Source organism: Ambystoma mexicanum, chromosome 2p (assembly GCF_040938575.1).
Source record: "Ambystoma mexicanum isolate Mex_15411 chromosome 2p, UKY_AmexF1_1, whole genome shotgun sequence".
In the NCBI taxonomy this organism is placed as follows: domain Eukaryota; kingdom Metazoa; phylum Chordata; class Amphibia; order Caudata; family Ambystomatidae; genus Ambystoma; species Ambystoma mexicanum.
The window spans coordinates 1,337,362,096-1,337,383,464 of NC_090923.1; the positions used below are offsets into that span (position 1 = coordinate 1,337,362,096).

Here is a 21,369-nt window from a genome sequence, read left to right on the forward strand (position 1 = left end):
TTGAAATTGTATTTTTTAGAAATTCTTTGACAAAGTAGAAATTGCATTAATACTATGCCTAAACGTCAGTTCCTGATTACTGATTGGAAGAGAGATCAATACCCAGATTCATTTTTAAGAGAATATCTGTTTCAATGATAAATATATGATACCCTTCGACGGTGACACACATCGGCTTGCAGTTGCTATTTTTGTGTTTGTACTTCAGTCCTACCCTGCTCTTGTTAGGAGACATGTTAATATTCACACCTTTCTACATGACCCTAAAAATGGTCCCGTGATAAGAAGACTCTTAATAGTGATTATTGAGCAGATTGTGCAACTACGAATGCAAGATTGAACTCCTGTATTAAAAATGATTTGTGAAGAGGATAATGTGATTATAGAAAGAGCACATGTTCAACAAGTATTGGGATGGCACACCAAAAGTTTCTCCAGACTTCTATGCCTGATATACATATGCCTTTGTATATTCTTTATCTTTCTGTATCTTACATTCCGAAGTCTCTATTATCCTAAAGGTCCCATTGAAAAAAGAGCTCCTATGATTTTTCCAAGTATGAGTATGAATGATAATAATTTCTTTAACCTCTATGGGCATGGCAGGCGACACAAGAGGGATGCAGAAGAAGATCACCATAGGATAAATACCTTTCTTGAGCAGCTCACCTGGGGAATAATATGTGGTATCAGCACATGAAAAAAGTGGGGGAGAATCCATCAGATGAGCATTGCTATGTCTTCTCTCTCATCCCCCATGCTATGAATACAGTAAAAACCTTCATTTCAAAAGAGATGTCAGCACATGATGCAAAGTGCCTCAGTCATCTAGCAGCATGCACTACTAGAGGACAGTTTCAAGGGAGCTGGGCAACCTTGTGATGGAGATTCAGACAGTTGTTTCCGTACCAGGATGATTATATCAAGACAACACAAATGGAGAAAGAGCCTGGATGGACCGACAGGATGCTCATATATACTGCTGCAGGAGAAGACAAGGTGATTGTTGGAGGAATTCAAAGAATGAACTGTTCTGACATGAAGGAAAAGACTGGAATACCTGGATGCTGGGAATGTTCACAACAGCTGATCTATGGATGAGTGAGTACCAACAAAAGATGGGAAGATGGGATGGTGTCCTGTGCAGTTCATCTGCTGAGGAAAGAAGCAGTATAAGGAGTACAGAAGATGAATGATGAGTGTCTCAGATCTTGGGACATGTACTCCAAACTGCTCAGATGGGTGGAAGATAAATCAGGGCCAGTGTCTGTAATCCCATTGGTTAATGCGACAATGGGCTTTCAAAGCAAAGGAAAAAATTACGTTGGACATAATAAGGGGTACAAAATGCCATTGATATTCCAGGAATGAAGAAAGGGGTGGCGAGAGGGATGGCTGTCCTTATGGATCTATATTGGGTCTGCGGATCCAGAGCATATATGAATCTACCAAGGAAATGGGGTGGAGTATGTTCCTTGGTATATATCCATGTTCCAGCATTGGTGATTCCACAGAGTCACCTGAAGATTGAATAATTTCCAAAAGTGGACGATCACCTGAGAAGGAAAAGGTCAATAGAACTTCGGTGGATGAAGAGATCTAATTATTTCTCACAAAAATCACTAACCGCGTCTGAAGACATTCCTGACACGCACACACTGTTCAGCAGAACTGCAGTGATGTTCACATCCATGTTCATGCCCGTAATACAAACAGAGGTGAATTCCAAATGGCTACAGATCACCAGATGGGAACTGCTGCAAACAATCAATGCCACTATAAAAGGATTTAATGCTATAAAAAAAGAGCTGAGGGCCATAAGGCTGATGACCCCCCCCAGAATAGATATATCCTCAAGATGATCACCGCAATTGAGGGAAGTGTTTGCACCAAAATCGGGCCATCATGTTGCACAATCATGACGATGAGAATGGGACCTTGACGGAGGCCATATCGATGTTGACAGATCTACACATAAAAATGGTGGATGAGACAGAGGCCATTGGAGATGACAGTTGGTTTGCACTCCTGTTCTCATGGATTCCTTATTGGATGGTCAACCTATTCAAGTTCTTCAGAGCAATATTGGTGATAATAATATTTGGATTCTGTATGATAAGGATAATAATTAGACAATGTAATAAAACTGCCAAGAAAGCAGTAGGAATAGAAATTATGATTGATGCAAAGGATGAACCAGAAGACAAAGTGCTGACCGATGATGCATCAGAGATTACATAAAAGCAAGTATTATGGCACCTAAATGAATGAAATTCTGGTATCCAAAGGATCATAAGAATTACGTGGGACATTGGGTCTACTGTACCCCGAAAGGACAATGCAGCTACATGACCTGGAGTGTGGATGAACATGTTAAAACAGTGGGCACCCTAAGGGGGTGATGAAGATATGGACGCCCAAGAAGCACTCCTTCAAGAGAAGAAACAAATAAGCAGAAAATATTGAGGAGGTGGTCGAGGACTCGACCAGAGGGGGGAATGTAGAGGAGCAGATGTACACATCTGCAGGAGACCCCACCGCCTACCTCCCCTGTATTGGAGACATGTGCCTTGCCTGCCACCAGCTATCGTACCAACTGCAGCAAGTCTTTGGAAGGAGATACCCATTGAGACAACCCTTTCAAATGTACCCCCAAAGAGATGACAACCTGCAGGCGGAACTTCCTGAAGGAATATGAGAAAAAGCTAAGCACATGAACTAATGATGTCATGAGAAAGCGTGCACGACGTCCCGAGATACTGACTAAAGACAATGTATGGATCCTAAAGGACGAATGACAAAGTAAAGAATTGAGTAAACTAATCAATGTGGAAAAGAAGATTACACGTTAACAAAGTGCTGCAGAAAACAGAATTTCAATAAATGTACAGATGCCGAAATGCAAGGTAGATCAAGTCATCATAGAGGCTAGCTATGAGTAGTAAATAGGATGCAGTTGAAGCCGGCATTGTATAGAAAATGGACATTGGTATCATGAATTAAATAAGCCAGAAACCATGAAGGGAGAATGGAAAAGCTGTGTCGCAGCCAAATAGCAGGTTCATGGGGCTGTGTGGTGAGGCTGCCTGACCTGAAGTCCAGATCGATGAATCTTCTCACGTTAAGGTGCAAGAAGGAACACAAAGGATGCCAAGTTTTTATTAATTTAGAGCATTTAAAAGCTGCAAAACTGACCAGATCATGGTCTCCTGTCACGTTAGCCAAGGATGGAAATAGACCTTGAACTTGGAGTTCCAGACACGATAGCAAGTGCCCTCACTCCTGTGCATTCCCAAAAACGAGAATACTCTACAAGGCCAAATACAAAGACAATTTCATGGCAGAAGTCATGGGTGATGAGAGATGCTGGGCTAATTGGGTGGTGAGGCAGCTTCATGTCCTATCTCCCTGCACCTGGGGCTGGGCTTACGTGCTGCTAAATGAGCCGAATGTTCTAGATATGGCACAAGCGTGCCAACTAATTGTATTAGTCCGTATAACTAAGGACCTTATCGCTTGTAAGACTAAAGAGAAACTGTGTATCTAGTGTTTCTGAAATGACATGTTTAAGAGGTAGGCATAAGTTGTCCACCTGATAAAGGACAGCCAATAACAATCCTAGCTCCTATATTAGTGTATATCTAGATGTTCCCCTTAACCAATCCTGAACCTTGAATGGTTTTTCACTATTGCCTACGTAGTATAACATCAATCTGACGCATAATTGAGTATATGAAGTGTATTTTATGTGGAGATCATTGAGAGACTGAGCGTCCGTCCGTTGATGTTCATTGTGACCTCCCTGTTTTAGATAATTGTTAATAAAACAGTAACTTGCCATGTTCTTGAGATATTTGGACTCAGAATTATTCTGGAGTAATCCCATCCATTACATATGCAGTTTCCAAAGGGGCATAAGCTCAGAGTCTTCTTGAATTGGTAACTGAGATCAGCACTGATTGAAACCCATACTAAGCAGCAAATCGATACACTTTCTAGGTGAACAGTGGTGAACAAAATGGTATGGTTTTAGGCAGCACCTACACATAGCTTATATTTTTCCTCATGACGCGTGGGGGGGGGATCCTGCCATTTCCAGGATGGATTGGAAATAATTATTTGAGGACTACGCAATATGAGGTACTGACTCACAATTTTAAAAAGTGTTGGTCTTGTATCATTGCCTGCATTGCTCAAAGTCTTCAGACAAATGGATGTGAAACTTTATGACAATGAGGGTAGTATTGTGTACACTGAAGTAGTTAAATAGATTGCCACATATTATTTACCAAAGTTTAACATGGCAATTAGTAGTCACTGTCCCCATTCCCAACAAGAGAACCCCAATTAATGTTCTCATTATGCTTTCAAGCCTCAGGGCTTTTGCTATCAGCTGGAGTTGTTAGAGAGGAATTCATTAATTGTATAGGGGCTTTTTAAATATCCAATAAAATAAATAAATAATAAATGAATTAAAAAGAATGTAATAATGCGGGCAGATAGTTCTGTGTTGCAGGATCGCAAGTGATTGCGTGGGAATCCGATGTTCAGGAAGCGATGAACATTGTGAAAAAGATGGGCCCAACAAATTTGACCTACGTCGATCCTAGAGATTAGGTATTAATGAAGATGAATTGCAAAGGGTTAATAAAGAGACAATGGGCCTCATTACAAGTCAGCCGGTCCGGAAAGAACGGTGGTGGTAAATCCGCCTCCACCGTTCTTTCCGGACCGGCTGATCTCAAGTTCTGCAGGTGGGAGGTGTCACTCCCGCCAGGTCTGACCTGGTGGGTTTAACACCAACCGCCTGCAGGCGGACGTGGAAACACCAGCACCATTACAGCATGGTGCCGGTGTTTCCACTTCCCCATTCCCATGGAGTCCTATGGGAATGGGGATTTACCGAATTCCGCCTCCGGAATTACCGGGTCACCGGGGTTGTAATGCCCCGGTGATTCCGGGAATCACGGAGGCGGAATTGTAATACGAGTTTGGCGGTAACCTGACGGTTTTTCCGGCTCAGTTACCACCGGACTCGTAATGAGGCCCAATGTAATCATTTAAGGGAATCTAGACAAAGGAATCTGTGGGCAAGGGAATGTAATTGCTCAAGAGTAAAGAATTAGAAAACGTGCTGTAATAAAGAGGAGTTCTATTTGTGGAAGTCTGTGTCACATTCAAACTAGGTTTAGTTTCGCTAGAAGGCAAATGAGCATTCCTTGGAAGGTATTGGGTAATTTTTCTAGGGTGAGATGAATGAAAAAACAAAACAGAGACTTGGAATAACTGAGGAAATACAATAAGAGAATAGCGACCTGGAGAACGTGGTTCTCCATTCTAGAGATAGTATAGAAGGGAAAGAACCAATCTATGCATTATGCATAAAAAGCCAAAAGAATAGTAGAATTATTGCTTTTTTGGCATACAACACTTAGGCCCTTTGTTTTATGGTACTTATTTTTCAGACTGTCCATCTGTATTAATAGATATTTATTTATTACACTGGTTATCTGTAGTTCTCCATGTGTTTTGCCTCTAAAATATTGAATGCACTATCATCCTCCATGTTTTGTTCGTTTTTTCAGAGACACTATGAAGTTTAAGAAACAGCACCTTAGGATTGGGGATCCACCATGATAACGCTTGCCCTTGAGTCCACGCTTTGCTTTTTTGGCAACTCCAGAGAGAGTTATCAGTGCACTGGTTCATCAGTACTTCTCGGACGTCATTGGCAGTAGAGCAAATGCATTTTGTGTAAGCTGTATTTGCCCAGGAGCAGTAGCGCCTAGTGTCCTCTCCACCGCTCAGCATCAACCATCTCCTTCCTGACAGTGACCAAGCTTCTGGCTGCACTCTGTGAGCCCGCCATTCAAGGCTTTTAGTGTCCGTCTGGCTTCGAGGAAATCCACGTCATCACCAGATCTACCGGTCAGGCAACCCTGTCCAGGCTTGGTCTTCCATATTGGAAACCACATAGTGCTCCCTCCATAGAACGCTGCCTCTGATACTTCCGAAGGAACTTACAGAAAGCTCATTGACAGACATCTGACCTCAACCCAAGCACACAGGACTCATTTGCCTTGCAGACTATGTGAGGACAGAGCTCGACTCACAGCAAGTACCAGCTGTCAGATATACCTGCGCTATCCCCTGTTCCTAGCAAAAGAGGGTGGCAAAGGTATCATTTAGGAAAAATGAGCCTGTTACCATTACTTGTTAGTGTGCCCATTCTCCTGCCTCTCATAGTTTAATCAATAAGTTAATTTGTAAATCACCGAACTGCAGCTTGTACCATGCCATTTCCAGGTGACACCATCTGAAATATAGGTGTCAGTGCTAAAATAAAGGGAGCGGGGTGGTGCAATACCTTTATTTTTACCGCTCCTGATTTGCATATCTTTAAAAAGGTTAATTACAATCAAATGATGCCAATAGCTGCTTGGCCACACTTGGAAGAAGTTGCATACCTACAATGCTGGGATTGGCATCTTTCCCTCGACAGCAGGTGAGAACATTCCCATCTACAAAACCAAAAAGATACCACCTACCACTGGGCATCAGCTCGATGACCAACTTGGGGTATGCAATGTTGGAGCACCCCACCTCGGCGCCGCACACCTTGACACACTCTTCTGGATCCACACAGCCAACAGCATCTGGAAAGCAAAGAGTAATGTAGGGCATTGGTAGAAAGCCTGTGATATCATAAGTCAATACGTAGTCCATCAATTGCATTACCCAACATTGTTTGTTGACAACAGTCGCTGCAGTAGAGTACCTCATTAACAGGTCATAACACAGACTCTAATCCAAAGCATAGAATGCTCCAGAACAAATTACATCATCCTTGAAAAAGGTTTGCATTGGAGGCCTATCAAAACTCCATGAAAAATCATGGGCACATCATGATAAAACCAAGTAGGCAAACATTCATCTGTGGTATTTAAGCCAGACAATATTAACAAAACTCACTTATTGAAGACACTTATTGTTCAACCCTAATCCCTGTGATGTCCCGATAACCCCCAGCCCTTGTGTCCCTTACCCTCCCAGTGTATCCTGCCCACTCACTACCCGTATATTCATTGTAACCCCCTGTGCCTCCATATTATACCCATCCTTCTAGTCCCTTCGACAACACATCTAGTCCTGTGATTCTACTTTGTGCCCTGTGCGTCACAGTATACCTCCACCCTTGCCCCTGTGCTGTCGCTATATATCCCTCTGTATTGCCCTCCCCCTCTAGTCCCCACGATGTCGCTGTAAGCCCACTGCGTCCACGTGTCGCTCTGTTCCCGCCCCCGCCCACGTCGTTATTTATCCCTCTAACCCCTCCGTCCTGTCACTGTAAGCCCCATTGTGCCCGTATGTCACTGTGTACCCTGCCTTCCTGTTCCCCATAACGTCGCTATGTATCCCTCCTACTCCCTTCCTGTCTATACCCCGCGCCCCTGCATGCTTGGTGTTTGTTCCTACCACTTGTGTACCCAGCTCTCCCGGTCCTCTTGTACCTGTCCTCCCGAGTCTGTACCTCACCACTTGCTTCGAAGCGCACTATGCTTAGGCACTTTATGCATGTACCACTATATCATATCACTATGCTTACTCTCTACTCTACGCCATCACTCAATTAGAGTACAGCTATACCCCTCGATAAATTCGGCCTAGCTGCTCATATAAGAACACTACACGATGAACACCTCATCACTCTAATAAATCACAGCTATAGCCCATGACAAACCGGCCTAGCTGCCCACATAAGCCTCCTACAGGCCTAACGCAGCCAGAAACCAGTCTGGTGTCTACCCACCAGACTGCACACATTCAACGGATATCTCCTCCACCACTCCTAACGCTAGGATGCAGCTATCACTCGGCAAACGCACCAGCTGCACACATAACTGGTGCACCCATGCACCCTACAACACCATCTCTCTCTACTCGCTATACTGACATGGACTGAGGTCCCCGAGGGCGTTCAACCTACCAGCGCTTTGAAGTCATACTAATGATATATAGAGCGCCCTACAAATGCAAAATAACATAACATAATATCAAGGATAGCAGTTAACCAAGACGCACATTTCTAGATTTTAATAATGGATTTATCATCAACTTAGATGTCATCTGCTTAACTGTTGTCCATTAACTTTGGATGTATGAGTTGATTTTTAGCACACTCACTGTGGCAAGTCTTAGAGTGATTGTGAACTCAACTTTGGAATTTGTGACCACTTGTGCGCAGTGGCTGTGTGTGATGGTGTTCAAGCATAATTGTATTGGTGGTCCTGCTCAGTAGGACCGATAAAGCAGGGCAGGTAGTAGAGACATGTCCTATGATGCATAGACTTCTGCTGGGGTTTGCGCTGAGATACTGAAATGGTGGGGACAAAGGTAAGCACCCGGTCTCTGCAAGGCAAAGGAGGCCCACCGTGCAGGGGAGATATGGTATGGGAATGGGGGTCCATTGCAAAGAGGAGGAGTGCTGGAAAGACAAAACAATATAGGTAAAGGGTAGCCCCATGCTGTGGAGGTGAGAGGAGAAGAGTGTAAGCTAATTTGCCCCATAAGTATATCTAAATGGATGGATTAGAGAAAGCCTCTAGGACCCCAGGGTAGAGGGCACCCGTCTCAATCCACCTCAGGACACTACAGAAGATAGAGACTAGGACACTAACCATGGTAGACACAAAAAAGGGCAGAGCAGAAAGCACCTCAGCCCTTGGAAAGGAAGAACACGCCAAGATGGCTGGTGAAGGCAAGAGGTTGAGGATAGGTTTGAGGAGACTGAACTGCGCAGAAGCACCAAGCAACGGGGACAGTAGACTTCAGTGCTGACAGAGGTCAGAGGCCAAAGATTGCTAAAGACAGCGGCCGTCTTCATAGGAGGTAGAAGCAGTATGTGAGTTGAAGGCTCGCTTGAGTACGGAAGAGACATGTTCTGATGGTTTGAAGCGGAAAAAGTAGCAGGAAAGGAACAAGGAGAAAGCAACCACAAGATAAGACACAGGTGAGGTACAAATAAAACATCAAACAGGCCAACAAAGAAAATAAACCCGGTAGGCAGGAATAAAAGCAGAATATGCCAAAAGGACAGTGAATAGCTAAGAGGATGAGCGTGCGTGTGAGACGGGATAGTTCAGGGGCAACACGTTTGTCTTGGAAGCAAGGCAACGCAGCGCAACACAGGTTTGAATACCGATCCCACGCTTAGAAACCAATCTCTGGTAATAAGCGCGTTATAAAAGAAAAATTATAACTATAATAGTTATTATAGAAACGTACTTATGAGTGACAACATGAATAGGTCAGAGAAGCAAGGATGGCCACTGTGCTGAAAGGCCCTTCCTTGCTCTAAAGGTTAGGGATGGGCAACCCATGGGGGTCTGTGTGACAAATTACCTTCCGGGGCACCAGTGGTTCAGGGATTAATGTCGGTTTCTAAAGCACCTATCAACCCCACACCTCTATTACAACAGAAGGGATCCGAACAGATTGGGAACACAAGCAAATTATAAACCTCCTTGTCCAATTTTGGTAACATGACGGAACGGACTGTCTAGTCAAGGTTGTATAAAAATACTACTTTATTATTATTCTACAGACAGTTCTAGCATGCTACAAAATACAACCAACCCTGCAACAGAATGTAGAGGACTGACAGTTTCAAGAAGGAAAAGGGATACACTCTGGATACTGACAGGTAGGTCGTCGGTAAACTAATTAATCGCAATAGTTCAAGGATGTTTAGTTTCAGCACAAAGGGAGGAATGGATCGTAAAATGTCACTAGGGGCCTTCGGAGAAGGACCAGATGGACAGAACCACAATGTACCTTGTGCTTGCAGAAGCTCTTGGTGATCAACAGTGTAGAATCAGTTTCAGGGTGCTTTGCAGCTTTTACGACAGGGTTCAAGACATGAGACAGCTGCGGGTATCAGGTAGCAGGCAGTTCGTCGAGCGAGGCTGGCCAGACGGCTGCAGGCTGGCCTTCACAGTGGCTTGGGGTCAAGAATCATCTCAGTGCTGGTTGGTGGGTCTGAAGCACTGGTTGAGGCGTCTAGGATAACGTTAGCGACTGCGGTGTAACAACAGTCAGTGGTGCAGTTGGTTGCAGCTCGAGGGGCTCGACCAGCTCAAAAATGCCCTCAAAGGCAGATGCTGGTTGATGCTTGTCGGTGCACTCCTCCGAGCTTCTTCACTGGGCTTGTGTCATCCTTTAAGGCATACGGCCCAAAGCTGAGGAGAGTGTTGCAGGCAACAGCCTCGTCCTTGGTTTGGTTCAGAGAATCTCTGGCACTTCCCACCTAGGAAGCTTGCTTGCAGAGCCTAGCAGGGCATGCTGTGTGCAGGCTGGGTACCAGTTCTGGAGCTGCCAGAGGGTCCTCTGGATTCAGTAACTCCCTCTGTTCCCCGGAAGATGTTCAGGAGATGTTTAGGGAAGGGATCTTGCTTCCTTCTTTCGAAAATCCTTGCCTTCCTTCACTGGCGGATACTGTAAGGCAGACTGTACCTTCAGTCAGGGTCCAAATGAGTTCTTCTTTTTACTACTTGCAAAGCCTTCAGATGATCTTCCAAAAAAGGGGTTCAACCATCTTTTAAAGACAAATGGGCCCCAGTGATTGGTGCAGGCTATGCTTACCTTAATGAACCAATCTTGGGTCCCCACCAAGAATCTCCCATGCATGTGGTCATAAGCAGAATGATTTGCAAAAGAACAAGGTAAAGGGATGAAAACATGTAATACTAAGACCTACCCATCTTCCTGTCTGCTGTGGATCAAAGGGTCTCTTTGGTTAATTGAGCTCCCTATGGTTCCTGATTAAAGCAGCAGGTTTCTCTTGAAGATGTGGCGAGACCAGACTTTCTGTCTCCATCAAATCACATACTCCTATCCTGTGAATAGGGTCCCACTGCGGGGGTTGCCTAGTGTAAACACATGTACCAGACATGACATCTCACTGTCATTGATACTGAGAGAAGAGAGCTGGCTTCAGGTGCATATCAAAGGTTGTTGGCAGATTCCTGTCTCCTTTGTTTAGCCTTTGCAGCCAGGCCCCATGTGCATGATTAGATAAATGGAAAGGGCAGATCCATGAAGCCTTTGTTAGTTAATTATTCTGGCCATGGTAGTAGGAAGGTTTTGCCCCTCCCCCTTCTGAGATGCATCATGTACTCCACCTGTCAGATCACAACTAAAGATGACAGGGAGGACTGCGCCTGTAGGTTGTGTCCACCCAGAGTACACAGGTCTATGTGTATGTCATGCGGTGAGCATAGGAAAATGTGTGCAGATTAACCCCACACATTTTCCAGAGGTTGATCTACCTTCTGCCTTGGCTGCAATTACTCAGAGTATTGCAGCCCTGTTTTCCCCTCCCATCCCCTCTCCTTTGCACTTTCCCCTCCCTTTCCTCTTGTACAATCTGAATGACAAAAAGCCTAGTAAGATTGTTTGTCTTGTACTCCCTCTTTCTCCCCTCCCTTGTCTTGTCACGCATAGAAACACTTGTGTACAGGCATGTTATAAATTATCATATCATATCATTCAATTTCATTTAAATTTAATAAACAGCCCAGGCAAGCGCACAGCCACCGTGTGGATGGTCGAATTCCTCATAGTCTGATACCGCCACCTGTTGTGTGATCCAGGGTCTAGGGGTGGTGTCGAGAGGAATGACTTGTCCACCCCACCCTCTCTCATGGGTTTGTCACATTATCCTAACAACCAACACCGCCCCTTTAAGAAACCCGGGGAGAACAGCAGGTAGAATCTGAAGCTATTACTGTAGAACAACAGGCCCTGCATGGAAGGGACCTCCGATCACACACTTATCCAGTTGAAGATCACTAGCCCCCTGTACATACAGGACAGTTTGGGAGAGCTGTGACTCGTGGACATAGATCCCCGTGAAGCACACTGCTCCTCTCCATGGAGTCAATATCACACATGCGCAATTGCTCCAGTCAAGATGGTCCTGGCTCCAGATATTGTGTCCCTTCACTGAGGCATGTAGGGAGGGGAGGAGCCTACAAAACGGACCAAGTAGTGCCTCTAAGTTCAATTTCGCATCCAATGTGACAAACTATTACACAACACATGTGATAGAGATTGAACAGGCGAGGCCTCAGGATGAGGAGCTAAGGCTCCTCTAAAGGAGTCAGGTTTGGCTGACAAGTGGGGGAAACAGAGAAGAGCAGAGGTTATTTTTGAAGAGACTTGAGGAGAAGAAGGAGGTGATTGGGATTGAGGAGCAGGAGAAGGTGACTTGGAGAAGAGCAGAGGATGGGAAGAGAAGGTGAGATTGAGAACAATGCGTTAAGGAGGAGGTAAAAGTAGAGGGGAGAGCTGGTAAAAGAACAGTTGGTGGTGTAGCATTGTAGTAAAATACATCAGGAGGAGGTGGTGAAAGAACAGGTGGTAGAACAGGAGTAGGTGATGAGACATCAAGAGGGGGAGGCGGTGATAATATTTAAAGGAGGAGGTGGCAATAACCCAGGAAGACATGGTGAGACATCTAGGGAAGGAGTTGGTGAAAGAGTAGAAGGAGATGATAATAGCATGCGAGGAGGTATTCTGACATTCAGGGGAGGCAGTAACGAAAGACAGAAAAGAGGCGGTCAGACACCCAGAGGAAGGGATGGTAAGGAGGAAGAAGGTCAAGGTGGAGAGACATCAGGAGAAGGGAGAGCTAACCGAGGAGGTGGTAGTAGAGCCACCAAGAGAAAGAGATGATAAGCAGAGCAGACTGGGCAGGTGGAGTCAGAGAGGATGATACACCAGATATGTCCTGCATCTGGTGAAACAGTGGGGATGGGAGGAGGTACAATCATGTGGTGAATCAATGAGGAGATAGTAGAAGTTCAGACCAAAAAAAGACCTATGAGAGAAGACAGGGGAAAAAAGGAGTGTCCCGAAGGAATGATATTCTCACTGAGATGTGAAGAGGGTAGAGTGACAGGGCTGCTGTCTCAGCCTTGTTAGGTAAGGGAGGGAGCTTGACCACTATCCCTCCACAGGGTGCAGGACTGAGTGCGGGCATGCACCCTCCCAACCCTTCCTTACCATGCAAGAAGGTGGCAAGGCAGCAGCGAGACACCAAATCCGCATTTGCTGACCCCTCCACAGATGCCCTCTGGCAGTATACCATCGGAGCATGAGGCAGTTTGCGGTTGCCTCACCGTTGGAGCTAGCAGCAGACCGCTGCATGAGGAACAACGTTGAATGCTGTGACTTTGACAGCTCAGCCCCGACGGGCATACCGCGAGCGGCCAATAGGTTGGCACAGGAAAAGGGGGGCTCCAGCAGTAGGCTGCTGCTGGAGCCTATACCCATGGAAACATCCACTAAACCACCAGGGATTATAGTTGTAAAGAAAGGCCTCCAGGAAGGCCATGGCACTGGTAACCCTACTAGCCCACTAGGGACAAGAACACTAAAAGTTCTGCAGAAAGGCCTCATCAAGCAGGTTCAAATGGGATGGGGCTTACAAGCCCTTAAGAAGCCTCCTCACACCCCCTGAAAGTAAGGTAAGTTATTAGTAGGGTAGGTTCATCAATCCTGTGAGGGAGTGGGGTATTTAAGAAGAATCAGACGGAGGGGCATTTGGAACTAGAGGAGGAAAATATAAATGTAGGAGTAGCTCAGGGGGTTGCATCCAATCCGGCCACCCCCATAAGCCATGCAGCGGGCATGGTACGACATCCCATACTAGCACTAAAAATGGTGCTCCTGAATACCAGATCACTAATTAAGCATGTCCTGGAAGTTGCTATTTACATTATGAAGTGCAATATTGACTTCTGTGCGATTACTGAAACTTGTTGCCATGACGCAGAGGGCCCCAAGCTGGGGCTAGCTATTCCTGAGGGATATAGCATGCTGCGGCAAGACAGACTGGAAGGAAGAGGAGGGGGGGTTGTCTTAATTTTTAAATCAAATCTGGAAATTTGGGAGGTAGACAGTCAAGTCATTGTTGGTATGGAATTGAAGCACATTAAAATTGGTATTGATGCAGAAACCACCATTAATATGCTACTGATATATAGATCCCCTGTCCTAGGGTCAGCTTTCCCTATTCAACTGAATAACCTTTTATAACCCTTCCTTAAACCCAATACTAAATGTGTAGTTCTGGGTGATTGTAATTACTGGTTGGGGTGTGATACTGATACATTAGCTTCTGTGTTGGAAGACTCACTCAGCGATCTTGGTTCGAGCAAATTGTCAGAATTCCTACGCACTGCAAGGGACATGCCTTGGATTGGGTTTCTACCCATAATATCCAAACGAGTGATCTTCAAGTGTTATCTTGTACCTGGTCTGATCATTCATTTGTCCATTTCAGGGAGGTGGGCGGATTGCCTATAAGAAGTAATGGGAAAGGAAAATATTCTACCTTATCTAGAAATCTAAAGAAACTCACACCGAGGCTCTTAAACCATGGCTATCTACATAGGTTCCAGAAATTATAAATTCTGAAACAGTAGTGTTTTCCTACAATTCGCTTCAGGATATTACTGTAACTCTGGCCCCTTTAAAAAAGAAACAGCTGGAGCATACAAGAAAAAATAATATGTGGTTCAGTCCTGAACTGCAAAAACTTAATGCGGCTAAAATTAGTTAAATACTTCTATGCTTAGAGGTCAGCTCAGGATAAAATTAGCATGGAAGCATATACATTAGCGGTTAACGAGTATAAAATAGCAATTATAGCCTCCAAGAAAGTTTTGTTAAACAAAAGGATAGCAAACTCTGAATCTGCAGTAAAGTAACTCTTCAAAATTTTAAGAGAACAGGAAACTCCACATGAACAGAATAGTGACTTCCCGGGTTAAAGATGCTACCCTGTGGGCATCAATCCAAGATGCCATGGTGGGCAAACTGGATAGGATCAAGAAAGATATTGAAAATAAAAAGACAAATCTAAATATGTCAATCATTGTATGTGAATTGGAGACACCTGTCCAGAGAGTCTCCCTGTACCAGTTTGACTTCTTTTCCGTATCAGAAACTGAATTGGCTAACATCATTGATCATCTTAAAACTACAAAATGTAAGGGTGATCCTTGCTCAACAATGATCATAAAATCATGCTCTCCCATTTTAATTAACGCCCTGTGCAAATTTGTAAATGCCTCTTTTATAGAAAATCATGTCCCGTTGGGGATTAAAGGTGCTTGGATAACCCCTCTACCGAAGAAGCCAGGATTATGTCCCAAAATGGCTATGAACTACCAGCCTATTAAGAATACACCATTCCTTCTAAAAATCTTTGATCGCGCGGCCTACGTTCAAATTTCGGCCCACTTGAATAGACATTTGATCCAAAATAAGTTTCAATCCGGTTTTAGACAGGGTCATGGGACAGAAACAGAGCTTCTGGAATTGAAATCTAAGTTACTTGACTCTATGGACAAAGGCCAGGCCTCACTTCTCATGTTATTAGACTTATCCGCGGCTTTTCATCTGGTTGATCATTCCATTCTAATGACCAGGCTGAAGGAAGTGGCAAACTTTTCAGATAGCACCGCGCAGTGGATCACCTCTTTGCTGAGTGATGGAGAGTGGAGAGAGTATATTGGAGAGGCCGAGGTGATGCCAGCTATCCTGGCTTATGGTGTTCCCCAGGGTGCATGTGTGTCCCCTTCCCTCTATATCATCTTTGCAGTGCCTTTCTTTGATCTCTTGGAATAGAATGGTGTTGCTTTCGCAAACTATGTGGATGACACTCAGTGTGTCATCCCTCTTACAGGATTACATGGAGAGGACGAACATACCATATATAAGGTATATGACCTTATACAAACTTGGATGCTGCAGAATGGACTAGCATTAAATAAAGAAAAGTGGGACTCATGGTAGTTGGTACTCAGAATAAGATATTTTTTTTTTTTTTTTTTTTTTTTTTTTTTTTGTGTTTAACCTGTTTAAGGTTTTTTACAAATCTGTGCTGTGTTGAATTGGGTTTGTGCTGCTTCCAAGAAGTTTTTGCCCAGAACTTACGACACCACTCTCGAATTTCCTCGAAGGTCTCTTGCTGGCATTGGTGTTGCGGGCGGCAAAGTGCTCTCACTGGCTTTTACCAGAGCTACTTCCAGAAACTTAGCTGCAGCTCTGGACCATCTGGTGGAATCGCCTGCAATTAACCGAAACCATATTGTCTCTTCGTCGAGTGTGAGCGGGCACGTGATGAGTGGTGTCAAGTAAGCCCTTCTTTCGTGCGCCAAGCCAGGACATGAGGTGAGTAGATGACGAACAGATTCTATTTGATCAACTAGTCCACAGACCCGGCAGTGAGGAGAATTTGCCAGTGCCCTTTTAGCCAAAATTTCTCTCGTATGCAGAAGATTCAGGCGGGCTCGAAGAAGAATTTTCCTCAGCCTTTTTTCGGGAAATTTTTCGCAGTATTTCAGCGGAATCTTTGGGCGGTTGTAAGTAGGTGGGAGATCTTTTAGAGATGTATACGTTAGGATTTTCTCGTTGGTACGTATCCAGTCTTGTTCCAAAAGTTTTTGTTTCACACGCCCAGGATTTAAGATGAGGAGGTCGTCCGTGCAGTGGACTTCTTCTAATTTTTGTCCGATTTTCTTCGCCCAGTTGGTGAATGGTGTGCACTTCCCGTTTTCCAGTTCGTTTTCTAATATCCGAAAAATCGGCAGAGAGTCGGGGGTTCGTATTTTCCTATAAAGTAGAATCGCGCTTTGCATGACAGCTGAGGCTAGTGAAGGAAGGCCAAGGTCACGCCGAATGGCTGGCATGGGGGCTGCGATAGGAAGTCCCAAGACCGATTTCCATAGAAATCCTTCCAGTCTCAGCCAAAATTCAGCAGGTAGAGTTAAGTTGGCTGCCATTCCGTATGTTATGGCCGGTACTACCTTTGTTTTGTAAAATTGCAGTACCGGGGTCCAAGAGAACTTGCCGAATTTACTATCGACAGCTCGAGATTGGGCTGTCAGGTTCTTAATTTTTGCCCATAGCGAGGCTTGAAGTGAAGAGTCGTTTAGAGTGTTGTCTAGTTGGATGCCCAGGTACTTAAACTCATCTACTACTTCGATTTTTTCTTCATCGAGGAACCATGTCGGACACTTCTTTGTCTTTTTTTTGCTTTTTGAAAAGAACAGGATTTTAGTTTTGCTTTTGTTTATTTGCAGGTTATTTTCTTCCATGTATTTGGCCAAATTTGTTAACTGTCTCTGAAGGCCCACTGCCGTCTGGTCAATCAAAATTAAATCGTCGGCATACCACAGTCTTGAGATTTTAGAGGTGCCCACTCGCGGTGGGAAAGATCTTACTGATTTCACTGAGTCTTGGAAGTCTCCAATAAACGAGATAAACAGAGCTGGGGCTAACGGGCAGCCCTGTTTTACTCCCCGTTTTGTAAAAATTTGCTCTGAGAGTGTGCCTTGTTGGTTTAGGCGGACTCTGAGTGAGGTGGTTTCATGGAGTGCCATTACTGGTGCGAGAATCGAGTCTGGACATTTCCAGTTTGCTAACTTGGTCCACAGTCTTTCTCGATCTACCAGGTCAAAGGCCTGGGACAAGTCTACCATTGCCATATGGACCTTTCCCGTGCCCCTCTTTGTATTTGCTTTAAGTATGTTCAGAAACAGTAGGTTGATTGACGTTCCTGCTCCCTTCTGGAATCCTGTTTGGAACATGTCGGCTGCTGGGGAGGCACTGGCCCAGACTTTGAAGTGGCGGAGGAGTAATGCTGCGAAAATCTTCCCTATGACATCCAGTAAGACAATAGGTCTGTAATTGGCGGGGGTGTCTCTGTTTCCTTTCTTATAGATGGGTACCAGTACAGCCTCTGTCCAGGTTTTGGGAATTTCTTTTGTTTTCTGAATTTGGGTAAATATTTCTCCAATTGCTTGCGCCCATAATAGTGGGTGTGCCTTGAGATCAATGTTAGTCAGGCCATCTGGCCCAGGAGCCCTTGAGGGTTTGAGATTGTTGATTGCTTCTGTGATGTCCTCGATCGATGAGAGAGTGATCCATGGGGAGTCTGAGAGGACGGGAGGATGTAGTAACGTGGAGGTGGGACAGCGGTATAACTCCGTGAAATGCTGAATCCACTTTGACTCTGAGACACAGTTTGCCAGCGCGTTTGCCTTCTGCCCATTGGTTGATTTCAGTAGTGACCAAAAGTTCCGAGTGTTTCTTGTGACACAGGTGTGGAGCATTTCTTCAGCGTCATTTTGGTACATGAGCAACCGATGCTGTTTTAGCCAGGATTTGTAGGACTTTTGTTCTGCTTGGTAATCGAGCCATGTTGCCGGCGAGTCAGCTAGTGTGGCCGTTTTTTTCAGTTTGTTAAGATTTTTTCTTTTTTTTGCCACTTCAGCGTCGAAGGAGTGCGTATGGATCGATTTCCCTGTTTTTGTTCCCGCAAATTTCGTTTTGTGTGCGGCCAAAAGCGACACGTATTCTGGCCGACTGCCGCTTTTGCTCTTTGTTATTTGGACGGTTTTCCTCGCCATGTTAGAGAAAAAGTTTTGTACATTTTCAGAGGTTAAGCGAAGCCTGTTTTGCTGTGCGTTAGTTTCCACTACTGCAGGATAGAAGGGTCTTGATGGAGCTGTTCCGCTCCATGACATTTTTAAGAGGTTGTGGTCACTTTCCTGCGTTTTTACCACCGTGAAATCGGTGAAATAAGCTATCAGCCCTTCCGTGATGAATATGTAGTCCAGCGTGGCGGACGAGCTCAGTCTTTCCCACGTAGGGATTTGCAATTCTCGGTCTTGGAGTGATGATACATTGTGGAAGTTCCTTGATTTCATTAGGAGGGACCAGGCTCGACCTCTTTCGTCCATCGTTGAGTTCGGGCTTTGTTTGTTTTCCACTCTCCCCTCACATTTAGAGTTCAGATCGCCGCAAATGATGATATTGGGTACTTTCCGCTCCACCATTAGGTCGTCAATTTGGTTGGCGACCATGGTGCAAAATTCATTGGTGCTGGTTTTCGCCGGGTTCCAGTAGAGGTTTATTATGCCTAGGTCTGAGTTTAACCAAGCATCTCTGGTTAGGTCTTGATGGCACCATGAGGCCAGCGTCGTCAGCATTCCGTAGCCCTCTGCTGTTTTCCCTTTTGGAATGATCCCTGAGCCAGTCCGGATGGCTGTTAGTATGCCTCCGGAGGGGCGTCCTAGGATGGATTTGCAGGCGGGCGAGGCCTCTGTTACGTATCCGTCCATGGCTGGTTTGTGGACCAACCATGTTTCTTGAAGGCAGATCAATTCGAACATACCTAAATTTGTGTCACTAGGCTTTGTAAGATGTTGATGACCTCTCGTATTCCATGAAGCCATGTTTAGGGAGCATGTTTGTAGAGGATTTAAAGGAACAATGTTTTGTTTCTCCGTCGAATGCAGTCCTTGGTTTTGTTGCTATTTCTTGTGAGTTTGCGTAAAGGTTTCTGAAAGCCATTTCCATGGGTTGCGTGCTGGTGGTCTGCTCTCCTTTGTAAGTTCCGTTCTAGATTGTCTTGTTTCTCTTTTCTCGTGATGACTTTGTGTTTTTGAAGTTTCGTAGTTGTTATTTCGGGTTCTAGGTTGAAGGGTAGTTTGGTGTCTCCGCCCCCACCTTTCGTCGCCGTGTGCCGCGTTTTGTTTTCTCGGAGGCCTCTGTACGTAGTTTTCTCTGTGTCGCTCCCTGTCTCGAGTTGGATCTCCAGTTTTTTCTTTTGTCTCCTTGATGTTTTCCTTCGAATATTTCTGAAGGCAGTGGATTTTTAGGCCCATTTTTTGGAGGTCCTTATGCACGTCGGGAGTTAACTCCAATGAAGTTTTTCTTCGTAAATGGAGATAAGCTTTTGCTTTGTGTTCCCGGTGGTAGGGTTCGACCAATGTGAAGTCTTCCGTTCTTAAGTGACGGAGTGTTCCTATTTTTCCCAGTCTATTTAACACTGTTCTGCGGTTTAGGACCAGGTAAGAATCTTTAGATGATGTTTGTTCTAACTTGAAGATTTTTCCCCCTTCAGAGATCTTGTCTTTGTCTGAGGGAGTATCCTTTGCTCTTTGGTCCTTCGATGACTGGACTCTGGCAGGGTCGTTCGATTTATAGTGTTTCTGATCTCGGTCTCTGTGAGGCTCATGTCCAACGTGTTCGTGAGTCTCTTTTAAGTTTTTCAGGGCTTCTAAGGCAATAGATGGGGAGTTTGAGTGAGATCGTTGTCTGGGCAGCTCTCTTGATACCTCAGAAAAAAATGTTTTCTTTTGTTCTCGGATAAGTTCGTCATTAGATAGGGGGTTTGTTTGCATTTGTTTTGAAGCATCGTTGCAGTTTGTCGGCTGTGGGGAATCTGTTTCCCGTTCGTCGGGGTACAACGATATGTTTGACAAGTCTGAGGATGAAGTTGAGTCTACACTTATTCTGGTTTTGTCTGTTGCGGTCAACTGCGTCAAGTTTGTAAGTGTGGGGTTCATAGTCACTTCCCCTTGGTTAGCTCCCATCTCTGTTTCCCCAGAACAATTTCGGTTTTGAGGGACTTTTTGAGGGGATTCCTTTGGGTGCAGCCACACAGGTGGTTTGGTGCCGTTTTTGGTCTTTTCTTTGACTTTGCCCCTAGCTGAGGATTTTGAGGGGGACAGTACTAGTGTATTCTGCTCAGTTTTATGTTTTTGGGGAATTTTTGTGAAGATTGGGGCAACTTCTTTGTTCTTCTCGGTCTGTGTGGACTGTGTGGTTTTGGTTGGTGGTTCCACATTTTTGTGCTTAGTGCCCTCTTTCTTTAGTAGTTCTGACATCACAATGTCTATTTTTTCCTCCCATTTTGAATGTGTGGAGTTTGACGTTCTTTCCATTGCTGTAAGGTAGCCTTCCACGTAAATTAGTTTGTCCTTTAGTTCACTGATCATTGCTGTATTGTCTTTCAAGGCCTCGTGTATTGATTCGTACAGCTTTGTGAACGGGTTTAGCACTATTGAAAATGCAGACATCACTGACAGAAGATCTTTTTTCTTTGTCGCGGGAGAGTCGTTTTCTGACATATTTGATGTGTTTCCAGGACGTCTGCTTTTCTGCGGGGTATTTGAGTCTTTGGCGGCATTGAGTGGTGCGAATCTTTCTGAGGATCTTCTTTCTACAGTTGGTACGTTCATTAGGGGAGGCTGAGATGGATTTTCCGACGATTGGGTCAGGTTCCCCAAAGTATGCGGCTTGTGCCGCACATAATTTTCTTGTTGTTGGCTGAGGCAGGAGTTGGTCTGCTGTGGTCTCTCTAGGGTGGGCACTGGAGTTTGAGAATTCGCGTGTGGCAGCTTTGGGAGACTGGGAGAGACTTCGGGGAGCTTATATGTTTCGTCTGCCTTCTTTTTGTTCAGGTCTTTTCCTCTTTCTTCTTGCTGAGACAGTTCAGGCGGCGCTAGT

At 44.9% G+C, this 21,369-nt stretch overlaps 1 protein-coding gene across 3 annotated transcripts in view; it reads right to left on the reverse strand.

The window, feature by feature from the left end:
- Positions 1–21,369, reverse strand: part of SLC5A10 (solute carrier family 5 member 10) — a 1,126,075-nt gene that overhangs the window by 263,669 nt on the left and 841,037 nt on the right. For all 3 annotated transcript variants that reach the window (XM_069645685.1, XM_069645684.1, XM_069645682.1), the window contains one exon: positions 6,549–6,656. In XM_069645685.1, coding sequence (XP_069501786.1) covers positions 6,549–6,656 — 108 coding nt within the window. The remainder of the gene's footprint in view (positions 1–6,548; positions 6,657–21,369) is intronic.